The sequence below is a fragment of the Acinonyx jubatus genome, chromosome D2 (assembly GCF_027475565.1).
Source record: "Acinonyx jubatus isolate Ajub_Pintada_27869175 chromosome D2, VMU_Ajub_asm_v1.0, whole genome shotgun sequence".
NCBI classification, from domain to species: Eukaryota; Metazoa; Chordata; class Mammalia; order Carnivora; family Felidae; genus Acinonyx; species Acinonyx jubatus.
The window spans coordinates 65,834,393-65,848,767 of record NC_069393.1 but is presented as its reverse complement, the minus strand read 5'-3'; the positions used below and the strand labels follow the sequence as shown (position 1 = coordinate 65,848,767).

The 14,375-nt window shown below is 35.7% G+C and overlaps 1 protein-coding gene across 9 annotated transcripts in view; it reads right to left on the bottom strand.

Moving 5' to 3' along the window:
- ADD3 (adducin 3) overlaps positions 1–14,375 on the bottom strand; it is a 123,060-nt gene that overhangs the window by 20,154 nt on the left and 88,531 nt on the right. For 8 of the 9 annotated variants that reach the window (XM_015082952.3, XM_015082954.3, XM_053207564.1 and 5 more), the window contains exon 2: positions 9,371–9,594. In XM_015082952.3, the coding sequence (XP_014938438.1) occupies positions 9,371–9,565 (195 nt within the window). In that variant the 5' untranslated portion in view covers positions 9,566–9,594. Of the gene's footprint in view, positions 1–4,673; positions 4,728–9,370; positions 9,595–14,375 lie in introns of those variants that run through there. The other variant, XM_027063032.2, reaches the window with a different exon arrangement.

Below are 14,375 nucleotides of genomic sequence, written 5' to 3'. Positions count from 1 at the left end.
GCATGACTCACATGTGCACATGAAGACATACGTACACACCACATCTTGGATATAGAAGTCACTGGTGAACCCTTTTGCACTGTGTAAGCCACTGAGGTTCTTGGGACAACTTAGAGGAGAACAGAAATTCCAAGAGGAAGATACTGTATTTTCTGCTAATACAGCAGGTGAATGTTTAAGAGACTAATTTAAAAACTAGTAGTGACCATATTTGAATTCTGAGTTCATGGAGCAGTTTATACCAGTTAAACATGGCTTTTCTTTTACAAATTTGAGGGCTGTTAAATGTAAATCGTTAGCACAATTATAAAAATTCTAAACATCTGGGGTGCCTGGGTGGCTCAGTTGGTTTGAGTGCCCAACTTCGGCCCAGGTCATGATCTCAGGGTTGAGTTCGAGTCCCACGTTGGACTTGCCGCTGTCAGTGCAGAGCTCACTTCAGATCATCTGTCCCCCTCTCTCTGCCCTTCCCCTGCTTGTGCACTCTCAAAAAATAAACAAACATTAAAAAAATTCTAAACATCTAAATCCATTGACTGTACCTCGCTCATTTAAAAATATGACTTAAACCAGAGACACTATCCTATAAAATATCCTCTACAAAGACACATTACATTGATCAGAAAACTCCATTAATACATTTCTACGACTTAGTGAACATAAAATGGTTGTGAGCTATATATAAGATGGAGGGACACTTTCATACAGATGAGTAACATGAGTATTTTACCATATTTAAGGCTGGATGAGAAAGAATCTTTCAGATACACTCATTTATCTTTTATAAACTATAGAAAACTTCTGGACACCTGGCAAAGGGCCAATCTGCTCTTTTGAAACTTTATCTCTCCTTCAAAACCAAATTCTATTTAAACTTTCTTCAGCTGAAAGCAGCTATAACCAATATTCATTCAGTAAAAAAGCCAAAAAACAAACAAAAAACCTGATGATACCTACTATGTGTATCACTCATTATTTACATTGCAATAACTTACTGAGAAATGGGAATATTTTATTGAATGCCCCTCCTCATGTAGCTCCAGCAAGAATTTAAGGCAGATTCTAGAGATCAAAATTATTAAAAAAATAAATACAGGTTAGATAAATTAAGCTAAAGAGAAGAAATTAGTATAAGGAGGTTAGTTAGAGCCAGCAATGAGATTAAGATACAAAGTGCATGTTATAAAACTGTAGGCATTTGCTACAGTTGGCATAAGCCAACATGAATTAATTAAGACAATCTGCTCAGTATGATTTATAATGGCTTTAAGATTAAAAACCAACCAGTTGCTCAAGAGAATCACAACTACTTATGAGCTGATGAGACGTTTCTGCTGAGTGGGATGAAAAAGCTAAATAAGAAAGGTTGAAAAATTTGTCCAAGGCAGTAAATGTTAAAGGCAAGAACTCAGGTCAAATGCTATTTTCACTAGTGAAAATGCTTTTACCACTTCCATACATCCCACCAGTGGGCACAATCCTAAAGCTTTGGGATGATCCATGGTATCATAAGGGGATGTGTAAGCCCTTCTAAAATCAATTCAGAGAAAAATATGAATTTAGTTTCCACAAAGTGCAGGAAAATAATTTTCAAAGTAAGTGAAATTGCCCTAACGTTTTTATATAGTTGAAAGTGCTTCAGCGGATAAGAAATCTTCTATTACAAAAGATTTAATGTTTTTGGTCATGAACATTTATAACTCATTTTTAATGTTTCAAATATATTGGAGTATTATTCACATAATTACCTCAGTCGTAAGACAGTATAAAAATTAATGATAAGATTTCAGCTGGTTTTAAAAATTTATCTATAAACATGTTAAGCTTTAAAATACTGTATTCAAAGAACAAAAATTTTATTTATCTTTATGATGACAGTTAACCATATTCTGAAATCCAATGTTAATAAAATAACCCTTTATAGTTATTCATCTGAATCTCACAACAAAGTCCTGAGATAGGCAGTGATTTGCTCAAGGCTGCACAGCTAACAAGTAAATGGAGTAAAGGTTGAAATCTGTAACTCTCAGCTGGGCACAGGATCTTTCTGTAATTTTATGGGAGATGGGTTGTATCACTGAAACCAAATACAACTAATAAGGCAGCAGGCATGTTGTGATCAGAAATACAGAGTAAACCTCTTAGGCTAGATTAGGGCATTAGGTTGTACTGAAATAGCAAAAAAATTACATAGCAGCAGATTATGAAGGTCCTCAAGTACCAAAATACTTGCCCTCTTACAGCTGGAAATTTTTCCATCAAAGCAGAATGAAAAACTAACTTATACACAGGGCAGCAAGGTCACATGCTTGGCTTCTGAAGTCAGATTAAACCAACAATTCCCTAGAGCGTCCACTGGAGAAGAGTCAGGGTAAAAGACAAACAACACATACACAAACCACAGCATAAACCATGTCTTCCATCTTACAGACAGAAGAGCAGAGAAGAGGAAGTAGTGGGAGTTGTTGCACCTTGAATGCATGAATCCATGAACATAATAAACCTGACTGCCATCAGGAGGACAGATTCTCTGAGACCTTTAAAACCCAAAATACGGTCTAAGGAATTATAATTATATAATCTTCAAAGTGTTGCCATAAAGTGCTTTAAATCAGTAATACTGTATATAAGTCACGTATACAATTTTCACAAAAATACTTGCCTACTATGGGCTAGGCTCTGCACAACTTGCTTTTATGTTATTTCATTTAATTGTCACAACAACTCCATGAGGTCCATTTTACCAACAAGGAAACTGAAATCAAGTTAAGTGAGTTTCCTAGGCCACGCAGCTAATAGGTGGTGGTGAACCCAGATCCAAAGCAAGCACTGTGTGCATATATATGTACATATCAAAACATTTGTTATAAACAGATTAGAACTGGAAATGATGAGAAAATAGGCTGACTCCTTATAGGTCAAGCAGTCTGGTACTCCAGGATCTCTATAATTCATCATGCAACTTTTTGGGTGTACCTACTGTTACTACCTTGTGCTCTGATTTAGCCTATGAGGTTTGCGCATCACTCTATGATCACACCGTACTTTTCTATCCCTGTGCACTCTATTTTATCAAAGGGAAATGCTGGCTTCTGCTGTTCCTCTACCTAATCAGTGCTTACCCTTTATCTAACACTTGTCTTAAATGTGATCTTCCTGAAGTCTCTCCTTTAATCACCCCAATTAGGTGGGATCTCCACTTTCTTCTCTTCCCACCCAACTCTAATTCTTTTAACATTTGCCTTTACTCCTCTTAGGATACCTATCATAGGACTGTGGTTTACTTTTCCCACTCTACCACACTATGATATCTGATGGTTGAAGCTGTTGTCTTTCACATTCCTGGAGTCTCCCTGAGTGTCTAGTTCAGTGCTCAATTAATAAAATAGTGAGAGTGTTTTCCTTTCCTAGAATATAAGGAAAGAAAGTAAAGAATCTGATCTTAATCTTAATTGAGTTAATGATAGTAAAATCCATTTCACAGGTTTTTAGCATTAGAATCTGAAGATCTAAAAAAGTCTTGAAAGTTTGTTACTTGAGGGGCGCCTAGGTAACTCAGTTGGTTAAGCATCTGACTCTTTATTTCAGCTCAGATCATGATCTCAAAGTTCGTGGGACAGAGCCCTGCATCGGGCTCTGTGCTGACAGCCCCAGAGCCTGCTTGGGATTCTCTCTCTACCTCTCTCTCTGCCCCTCCCCCCTTCCTCAAAGTCAGTAAACATTAAAAAAAAAAAAGTCCATTATTTAAATGAGAAATTCCTCTTGTGTAATTAGGTCTGTCCATCATAGAATGGGAGAAATTCATCTATTTTTTAAAAATAAGAAATGAATCTTCACTGAACGTTATAAAGTTTTGGAAAGTCATTTAATTCTTCAACTCTAACAAAATCCTACTTGAAAACTTGTTTGGTCCCCAGAGTATTATATTTTGGACAGCTCTCTCATTAACACACATCCAAAAGAGTATGATAAAAAAAAAAAAGTAAAAAATCACTAGATGAAAATCAAAATGTTTGAATTAGAAAAAGCATGCCTTAAAAGCCTTATCTGAATCTCATACCCTTTTATTTTATGCATTGTCTGTCAATACTGACACAGCAATTCTATAAATTCTGAATTCATAAAGTATGGATAAAAATAAATGTGATTATAAAAACAAGAAAGAATTGGAGACCTGAGATTCATGTAGGTAAGACTATACTTTAAGTACACACATATTCATGTATACTAAAAACCAAAGGCAGAATTACCTTGAAGTATTAGATCCTAGTTTCTGTATCTAAAATCAGAGCTTCCAGGAGAAAGTGATATTGGATGGAAGGTATTGTAAATCACAGAAAAGAGGGCCAATTTGATAAAAGAAAATAACCTGATTGAATTATTTCAGTTAAGGCTAGGGGAAAAAAAAAACAAAAACAAAAAGAAAAGAAAATTACATAGGTTGATTTATAAGTAATGTTTAACTTATGGACATTATGTAATGGAATACTGATAAATACCAGAGATTGATTTTAAATATTCACAGCTGGATGTTCTACCTCACAATAATTACTAGAGAGAAAAATTGGAGAAAAAAGAAAAAAAATAGATTACAGACTTACTGCTCCCAAGGCACTCTACAATTATGTTATTAGATCTCTCCCAAAGTGGGATTAGGAGCATAACAAACTTACTTAGAATTTCTCCATTAAGAAATGTATTCATTTGGAAATAGATTACCACTGGTCCTGTTGAAAGGAGAAAAAAGAAATAAACCAAATTTTCTTCTGGATGGTCTTTATCCTCTACCTAAGTCTTAATTAATATGAAGCTAAAGGTTAGAATACTCTCTTTTCTTGAAGCTAGTATGTAATAAAAATGCAAACAAAATTAATAAAGAATACCTTTATCTTAAGCTTCTAACGTGACCAGATAAATGACGGTGATTCTGACCAACTAGGTGCGCTGTTAACATTTTAGGCCTTATAGTGATATTCTGAAATATATATGGCTTTGAAGTTTCTCCTATATTTGAAGTAGCTTGTAGCATTACAATATTGCCCTGTTATTAAGAAATGTTAGTGTGTCACATGCCTGAGCTGTCACTACCTATAAGTTTCTGTTGTTCTATCTTTCAGAGTAGCATTGCACATTTCTGTCAACCAGATTAAACAGCTTTCCATAATGGTGAGGTTTGAGAACATTCATTCTTTTTCTGAAACCCACCAACTGTTTTCCACATTAAGCTGTTAAGTTCAACAGGAGCTTGATGGACAACCTTCAAGAGTTTAATGACTCAAAGCCCACCCAGCTATTCATATATCCGTCCATTGATGTACATAGAATTTTACTAAATATCTACTATGCACAATGTACTGTTCATTTTTCAACTTATATGCATCTTTAACTTTGATGAAACATCATTTAATTCCAACAGTTTGCCTTAGACACCTCATTCTGAGATAAGGGGGTTAATGATAATCTAGGGTTTCCATAGGCATATATATGAGTGGTGTACTGGTTAAAGAAAACTTGTAGATTCTCCCTGCTGCATTAACAAGATCTCTAGCTAAACCTTGTTTACTCACCAGCACTTGATTTCTAAGACAAACACGTTATTAGGTTTAAATATACATACACATTACAATATACTAAAAAAAATATATATATATGTGTATGTGTGTGTGTATATCTATATATCTATACATCTATATATCTATATATAGATATATAGATATAGATATATATAGCAGTATACACACACACACACACACACACACACATTACGAAAGATCATGAAATTCCTAGAAGCAATACTTGGGAGTCAAGATGAAACATTCTTTTTTCTTATTTTCTCAGCTCAAGGCAATAAGGTACTGTATTTGTCAAACAAATTTACAGACACCAAAATGTCTTGTGATTGGAAACTCTTCCTATGTTGGGTTAAATGAACCTGAACAACAGAATTCGAAGATGAATAAAACAATATATGGGTGGAATTTTTTCATTGTTATTGAATGCTTTAAGTGGTACAACCTACTGGTTAAGTCTGAGTTTTGGAGTTTACATTCAGAGCCCACAATTTAACTAAACTTGTAAAAACTTTAGCAAGTTATTTAACACCTCTAACTTTCAGTTTATTCATCTGTAAACTAGGGATATTAATACTTTTCTGTTTGAGTTGTTCTGAGGATTAAATAGGACTTGATACATAATAGTGCCCATAATAGGTGCTAATAAGGGGCTTAATAAAAACAAGTATTATACTTTGCTTTTATTAGTTTCCCTATTTTCCTTTCTTCCCAAATAAACTCAGCATTTTAAATAGAAGGCTTACAAACTTGTTTCTTACAAACAAGAAATTAGTCATATCTTTGATTTGATCATTAGTGGTTATGGGTTTTGTTGAAAAGCGTGAACTCCAATATTCACAGGAGACCCACACAGGTTTTAAGAGAATTATATTTGCAGAAACACTGCATGCTTGGGCCTGAAGGAACAAAGGCAGTTCCAAAAGAAGAGGTCTTTGAACCTCAAAACCTCTACAAGAAGGAAGAAGGCTGAGAAAAGAACAAACACAGGCTAAATTCCAAGGAAAAGGAAAGAAGACTCAGAGGGTGGAACCAAAAGCCCAGAAGGCAGAGCCACTAGCGAGAGTCACCCCTGGAAAGTAGGACAACGTCTTCATTAAGGGAACTTCTAAACATTTGCCCAGATGGATTTCACACCTGCTATGAACCAGTTATTCCTCTGTACCCCTAACTCCCCCCTTTTAGAACAGGAATGTTCAGTAGCAGTTATCTTTGCTTGCCCCACCATTGGCTGTGTGTGTGTGTGTGGGGGGGCAGATTTAGTTCTTTAGTTCTCAGGTGTACAGATTGAGAGGACCTGTACTTAAGGAATCACACCTGAGGGGCACCATCTGTAGCTGGACCAGAGTTAGATGATGAGATTCTGGATTCAAGCAAATATTATAATGAGCTGAAGCTTTTGCAGGAGTGTTAGGAGACAGTGAGTGCATTTTGCATGTGGGAGCAAGGTAAATAAATTGTGGTAGACTTCAATGCTTTTCAACTAAATTGTGGTCAAAGAGGGGACAAGTCTCCCTTCAAAAGGTGGATCTTAATTCCTCTCTCCTTCTTTAGCTCCTGTATGAGCTGAACTTAGTGACTCACTTCTAACTATAGATATGGTGGAAGTGATAGGTGTTTAAGGCCTGAGATTAGGTCATAAAATGCACTGCAGACTCCTCTTGGTTCTCTCCCAGATACTTGCTCTGGAGGAGAACATTCAAACAGTCTCAGGTAAAGGTCCACATGGCAAGGAACTGTGGTCCTTGGCCAACAGCCATGTGACTTTTCCATTGGGAAAAGATGGTGACCCATCTCAAGGGCAGAAATCTCCAGGCCAGTCAGGTCTTCAGGTGACAGTAGCCATGGATGATGTCTTGACTGCAACTGTGTGAGAGACCTTGAGCCAGAAACACTTAACTAAGCTGCTCCTGAATTCTTCACCCATAGAAACAATGAGGTAATAAAAGCTTGCTGTTTTAAGTTGCTAAATTTTGGGGTAGTTTGTTATTTAGCAATAGATACTAATGCAGGTCGCCAGGGATCATTTCTTTGTTAAAAGGTTTGTTGTATTAAAAGAAATTTGAAAACCACTGCCCCAAAACATGGCAGGAAGACAAAATTTATGTCTTTTCTAAGTCTTTCACAAATGAGATTTTAAATTCACTAGCAAAGATCTAGGGGAAAAAATGGTCAAACCACAATTCTTTTAAATCTTCTTTGTTCCTCTCTGGGCTGAAAATTACCATTCTTGCTATGTGAATACAGAAATGACAATCTATATGTCTTGCTTTTCCCATTATTTCATTAAGTTCCCTAAGGCATAAATACAATTGGTAATTCCAGCCAATTTACAAATGGAAATTTTTTTAGGTATAAAAAAAATTAGATCTACTCGAAGTTATGCTGTCTTTATTTAATGGGGAAATTAAAACGAAAACCCTGGCATAGAAATGCAGCTCAGTACTTTTTACTTTTAAACTTTACAGTTAAAACTGGTCCTCTTTGGAGCACTTCCCAGAGAAATCTCAATATTTAACAACTCTGAACAAATCCTGAACTTCATCTCATTCTCTGTTACTTTATACTATCTGTTACTATAATCATTTGGTTAATAAGTTAGCCCTCAAAAGTGGAGTGAGTTTCTTTAGAAGAGGAAATATATCTATTTTGATCCAAATAATTAATGTGCCCTTCAAGTATTTATAAACACAGAGTTTAGATTTGCATTAAAGAAGGCACTGAACATTTACTCCCTCATGATGAATCCTCTGGTTAATCTCCTTTCCATTGGGAAAAGATTTCTTTATGGATTTATTTAAAGGATAGGTTTAAAGTTAAGCTATACTTAAATTCCTCAAAGTTTGCATTGCTTTTATAACTTGTACTTGCTTTTATCTAGGCCACTGGTGTAGCAGAGTTACTTAGAGTAGAATTCCCCTTTGGCTTCGGGCTCAACCTCTGTGATTAAATTCACAAGGGCACAACAAAAATGATTTACCAGGGCCACCTTAGGCAGTTCTATGCCTTAGTGCTTATCTTAGTACCTAAGTTGGAAGCCTAATTAACCCTAACACGGGCCTCATGTGTCTATGTTTGTTGAACTCTACCTTAAGGGGTCTGTGATCTTCATTATGCATAAAGTTACTCATTCATTTTGCATGTTAAATCAAGGTATTCTCTCTCATTTTCCATCACTGATATGTGACCGTTGCAATTCCACTAAGGGCTTGTAAGAAAACTAACAAATCATTTTAATGTGATTTACAAAGTCTGAATATTACTGTGCAGACAAAATTTTCAGCTTCAGTTTATTATCCACTTTTAGTGTAGTTAGTTTGGTACGTGTGCATCTATGTGCCTGCATTAGGTGTATGTCACATTAGGCTGCCAGATCACACATCACCGCAGAAGCTTGAAGTCTTCCTCCGCTGCTCTGAGTGTCAGGGTGCACAAAGAAAGAAAATATGTTTCTTGGCTCTTGACAATTCAGTCATGCCTTTCTTTTTTACACAGATACTCACTCTGAATTGGGGATCCTAGCTCGGCCCCATCTTTTGTCCTCCTTTAATGAAGCGTTACACTCAGAAATCACACAAAGAAAACTTACACCACCAAGACAACACTAGTTTGTTATTAAAGCTTTGCAAATTAAATCTGTAAATGAGGTGTTCATTTTACCTCTGAAAGCCTGGGGGCAACTAGGAGTCACTCTGCCTTCACCCTTCTATTGTGAGCGTACTTTAAGGTACCTCCTACCTCCCTGTATCAAGGTCTCCAGAGAGAAGAAAAAGTATAGCCTTCTGATTATTTCAACTCACAGGACTTTGCAAGATCTGAGTAACTCGTTTCCTCTGCTCCATCATGTTGAAGTCTTGCCGTAGATCAGGAGACATGTTCCTCTCCCGAATGTATTCTGGGTCATTCTCATTGATGCGGTCAAAATATCTCTCTTTGTGAGGCATGCTGGGGGGAGGAGGAGTAGTGACCACACCTTGGCTGGCATCTGAACTCATGCTTCAAGTCGAAGGACTCCCTTTGTTACCTGCATTAATAAACACAAAGGAGGACATTCATGATAAGTTCATTATTAAATTCAGATTTTATGGAGGTCAAACAGAACTTTTTTTTTCCCCCAGAGGCTAACAGTGGCAGCTTTCTTTAAAAAGTAGCTTCTCAAAAAATATCAGAACAATTTCTTATTAAAGTAAAAATATCTTTGATTATAATGCTAAATTGGAAATTGATATTTTCAGAAGTAACGAAAACTTGTGGTTCAATTATGTCATCAACGGCTAACTGAATTTTTAGAGGGAGCAACTATCAAAATCTCCAAAGTAAGATATCACATCTAGGATTGCCTGGGTGGCTCAGTGGGTTAAGCGTCTGACTTCCGCTCACGTCACGATCTCACGGTTCGAGCCCTGTGTTGGGCAGGTTCAGTTCAGAAACTGGGCCCGCTTTGGATTCTGTCTCTCTGCCCCTCTCCAGCTCGTGCTCGTTTTCTCTCTCTCCCTCAAAAATAAATAAAGCTTAAAAAAAAAAAATCACATCTACATTTGATCTTAGCCAAAAGGCCGAGAAGTGATAGGAAAAAAAAAATCACATCTATAATGGCAAAATTTCCACAATTAGTGAGTACTGTCACTAGAGCTTCTCTTTTGTCTTATTCACACATTTTTTTTTTATTTTAGACCAAACTTTGGCCATACTTAATGACCACTACATTTTATAGTGAATGTAATTTATTAACATGAGAGAAACACAGCTGTAAGTTTTTAATTTTTTTTTAAATTTTTTTTTCAACGTTTATTTATTTTTGGGACAGAGAGAGACAGAGCATGAACGGGGGAGGGGCAGAGAGAGAGGGAGACACAGAATCGGAAACAGGCTCCAGGCTCTGAGCCATCAGCCCAGAGCCCGACGCGGGGCTCGAACTCACGGACCGCGAGATTGTGACCTGGCTGAAGTCGGACGCTTAACTGACTGCGCCACCCAGGCGCCCCAGCTGTAAGTTTTTCAAATTATTCAACTTCCTAGAGGAAATGTAGGAATTATTCAGGTTGCCAGACTAAATAACTTCAGCACATAGTGCTACAAATCCAAGTAAGAAACAGCAAAAAGTTATTCAGAAACCGTAAGAATAACTGATTCACTTAATTATCAGGATAATCACACTTTTCTAGATAGATCCAGGAGGGAGAAAGTAAAGGCCACTTTCCTCTTATGGATCTATATCTCTGATAAAGACCAGAGATACCTGGTCTCATCTTTAAAACACAGTAACAACCAGGGAGATTACTATATTTGTCTCTAATAATAGTCTTCTCTGATAGAATTCATCTCTAAAGTTACCTTGGTGCAACTTAGACCAAGCAAACTAATTATAAGACATTAAAAATTCTTGCACCAGATGACATGACACTATATAAAGAAAACCCTAAAGACTCCACCAAAAAAACTACTAGAACTGATAAAAAGAATTGAGTAAGGTCACAGGATACAAAGTCAATGTACAGAAATCTGTTGCATTTCTATACACTAATAATGAAGCAGCAGAACATTAAGAAAACAACTACCTTCACAACTGTACGAAAAATAATAAGATGCCTCGGAATAAACTTAACCAAAAAGGTGAGAAACCTCTGAAAACCATAAAATACTAATGAAAGAAATTGAAAACGACACAAAGCAATGGAAAGACATCCCATGCTCATAGATTGGAAGAACACATATTGTTAAAATAACCATACGATCTAGGGTAATCTATAGGTTTAGTGCAATCTCTATCAAAACACCAACTGCATTTTCCACAGAACTAGAACAAACAATCTTAAAATTTGTATGGAATCACACAAGACTCCATATAGTCAAAGCAATTCTGACAAGTTAAACAAAACAAGGCATCACAATTCCCAGACTTCAAGTGATAACATAAAGCTGTAGTAATAAAAACAGTATGGTACTGACACAAAAATAAACACATAGATCAATGGAAAAGAGCAGAAAGCCCAGAAATAAACTTGCAGTTTAATGGTCAGGTCAATTAATCTTTAACAAAGGAGGCAATAATATGCAACTAGAAAGAGTCTCTTCAACAAATGGTATTGGGAAAACTGTGTAGCGACATGCACAAGAATGAAACTGGACCATTTTCTTACACCATACACAAAAATAAACTCAAATGCATAGAGGACCTAAATGTCAGACCTAAAACCATAAAAATCCAGAAGAGGGCACAGGCAGTAATTTTTCTGACATCAGCTGTAACAACATCTTTCTAAATATGTCTCCTGAGGCAAGAGAAACAAAAGCAAAAATAAACTATTGGAATTACATCAAAATAAAGAGTTTCTGCACAGCAAAAGAACCTACAAAAAATAAAAGACAACCTACTGAATGGGAGAAGATATTTGCAAATGACATATTTGATAAAGTGTTAGTATCCAAAATAAATGAATAACTTACAGATCTCAATACCCCAAAACCCCAATAACCCAAGTAAAAATAGGCAGAAGACATGCTGAACAGACATTTCTTCAAAGAAAACATCCAGATGGCCAACAGACACATGAAAAGATGCTCAACATCACTCATCATCAGGGAAATGCAAATAGAAACTACAATGAGATATCACATCACACCTGTCAAAATGGCTAAAATAAAAAACTCAAAAGACAAGCGTTGGCGAGGATGTGGAGAAAAAGGAACCCTTGTGCAGTGTTGGTGGGAATGCAAACTGGTGCGGCCACTGTGGAAGACAGTATGGAGGTTCCTCAAAAAATTGAAAACAGAACTACCCATTGATCCAGTAATTACACTACTACTGGGTATTTACTCTAAGAATGTGAAAACATCAACTTGAAGGAATATGTGTACCCCTATGTTTATTGCAGCATTATTTACGATAGCCAAATTATAGAAGCAGCTTAAGTGTTGTTCATCAAAAGATGAATGGGTAAAGATGTCTCTCTCTCTCTCTCTCTCTCTCTCTCTCTCTCTCTCTCTCACACACACACACACACACACCTGCAACAACATGAATGCAACTAGAGAGTGTAATGCTAAATGAAATAAGCCGGTAAGAGAAAGACAAATACCATATGATTTCACTCATATGTGGAATTTAAGAAAGAAAACAAATGAACAAAGAAAAAAAAAAAAGAGAGAGAGAGAGAGAGAGACAAAGCAAAAAAGAGACTCTTAAATATAGAGAACAGATGGTTACCAGAAGGGAGGTTGGTTGGGGGATGGGTGAAATAGGTGAAAAGGATGAGAGTACACTTATCTTGATGAGTACTAATATAGAACTGTTGACTATATGCTAACTCTACCGGAATTAAAATTTAATAAATAAATAAAGTAAAAAAATCTTGTATTAATTCTGGTCTTAGAAATGTAAACTACTATATACTAATCTGGATGTAAATTTAAAAAAATAAAAAAGTTAAATTACAAAGTTAAAAAAATGTAAACTAATTTGTTAAAAATAATTTTTGTAAAACATGTTAAAACTTTGTTAGCTTCTATTTGACAACATCACTCTACAACATTCTAGAAGTTTGAATTACTTTCGTGTACTACACAAAAAATTCATGAAATAGGATTAAGTCACTTTATGTCATATCATTTAGTGAAAATCTGATTTTGTGACTAGAAAGCAACTAATCAGGAAAGAAAATGTAAAAATGAGCTTTTATATAAGCGAGTCTTCCAGATCCTAAATCATTAATTTAAAAATTGAGAGAAAACATGCAATGAACAATGAATACGTGATGATCAAATAAATGGACCCTTCACAGGATAAAGGGGCTAGGTTTTTTTTGTTTTGTTAGAACATCCACTAATAGAATGACTCTGGTCATGTGATATTCTTCAGAAATTAGGTTTTGCGGTACTGTTATTAGCGTGGCTTACAAACATAGTATTTTTCATCACCTTGCTATTACCCAAAAATGTGGTGCAACAGAGCACCAACTCTAAGAAACTTCTTTTTTCATATCCAATGGGTTTTTTATCAGTAGTCCAGAAGTGTAACCAATCTTTGGAACCTCGTACTCTTAGAAGCTATTTATAATAGGTCCATCTGAGCTCCTTAAAACAGTTTATTGCTAACACAAAGGAATTTTAAGGAGTACTTAAAATCTAGTTACGTAACAGTTTACTCAAGTAAAAAGAACAGTTAGAAAATGAAGCCCCGACAGACAAAATACTGTAAAAAAGTAGTTAATGGATAGTGTTCAGATTTCAGCAGCACTAGTCTTTGTAAGCCAGAAGACACAACAAATGAAATATTTCAACTGTTGGCTTTGTTATGGAACTTTAAAAAAATTGTGTTGTGGTCAGATCGGTTTAAATATGATTGCTCTCTATGAAGTATTTTCACTTGAATATGGTTAAAATATTCTAGAACTTTATCTGGTTATTAGACTAAAAAACTTTTAATTACATTCTAAAAATTTCTATGTAATTCTTTCAAGCAAAAAGCAGAATGGTGCAGAGTACTGGACTGAGGATAGAGACCAGGTTTCAAGTCTTTGCATTTCCATCAACTGTTGTATGACCTTAGAATAGCTATTGTTAATCGTTAGAGAGAAGCTGATAGCTTCTTTTAAAAGCTATGATGACCAATTACTAAAGAAACAACTTGTAATTGTTAGAAAATCTCTAGCTGTTACGAATACTAAGCCATGTATAGAGTTCAATTATTATACGGTACACCTGAAACTAATGTAACATTGTGTTAACTACACTCAAGAAATTTAAAAAAAACCCACCACTATCAGTTACTGAGCTCTTACTATGTGCTAGCCACTGAACTTTACA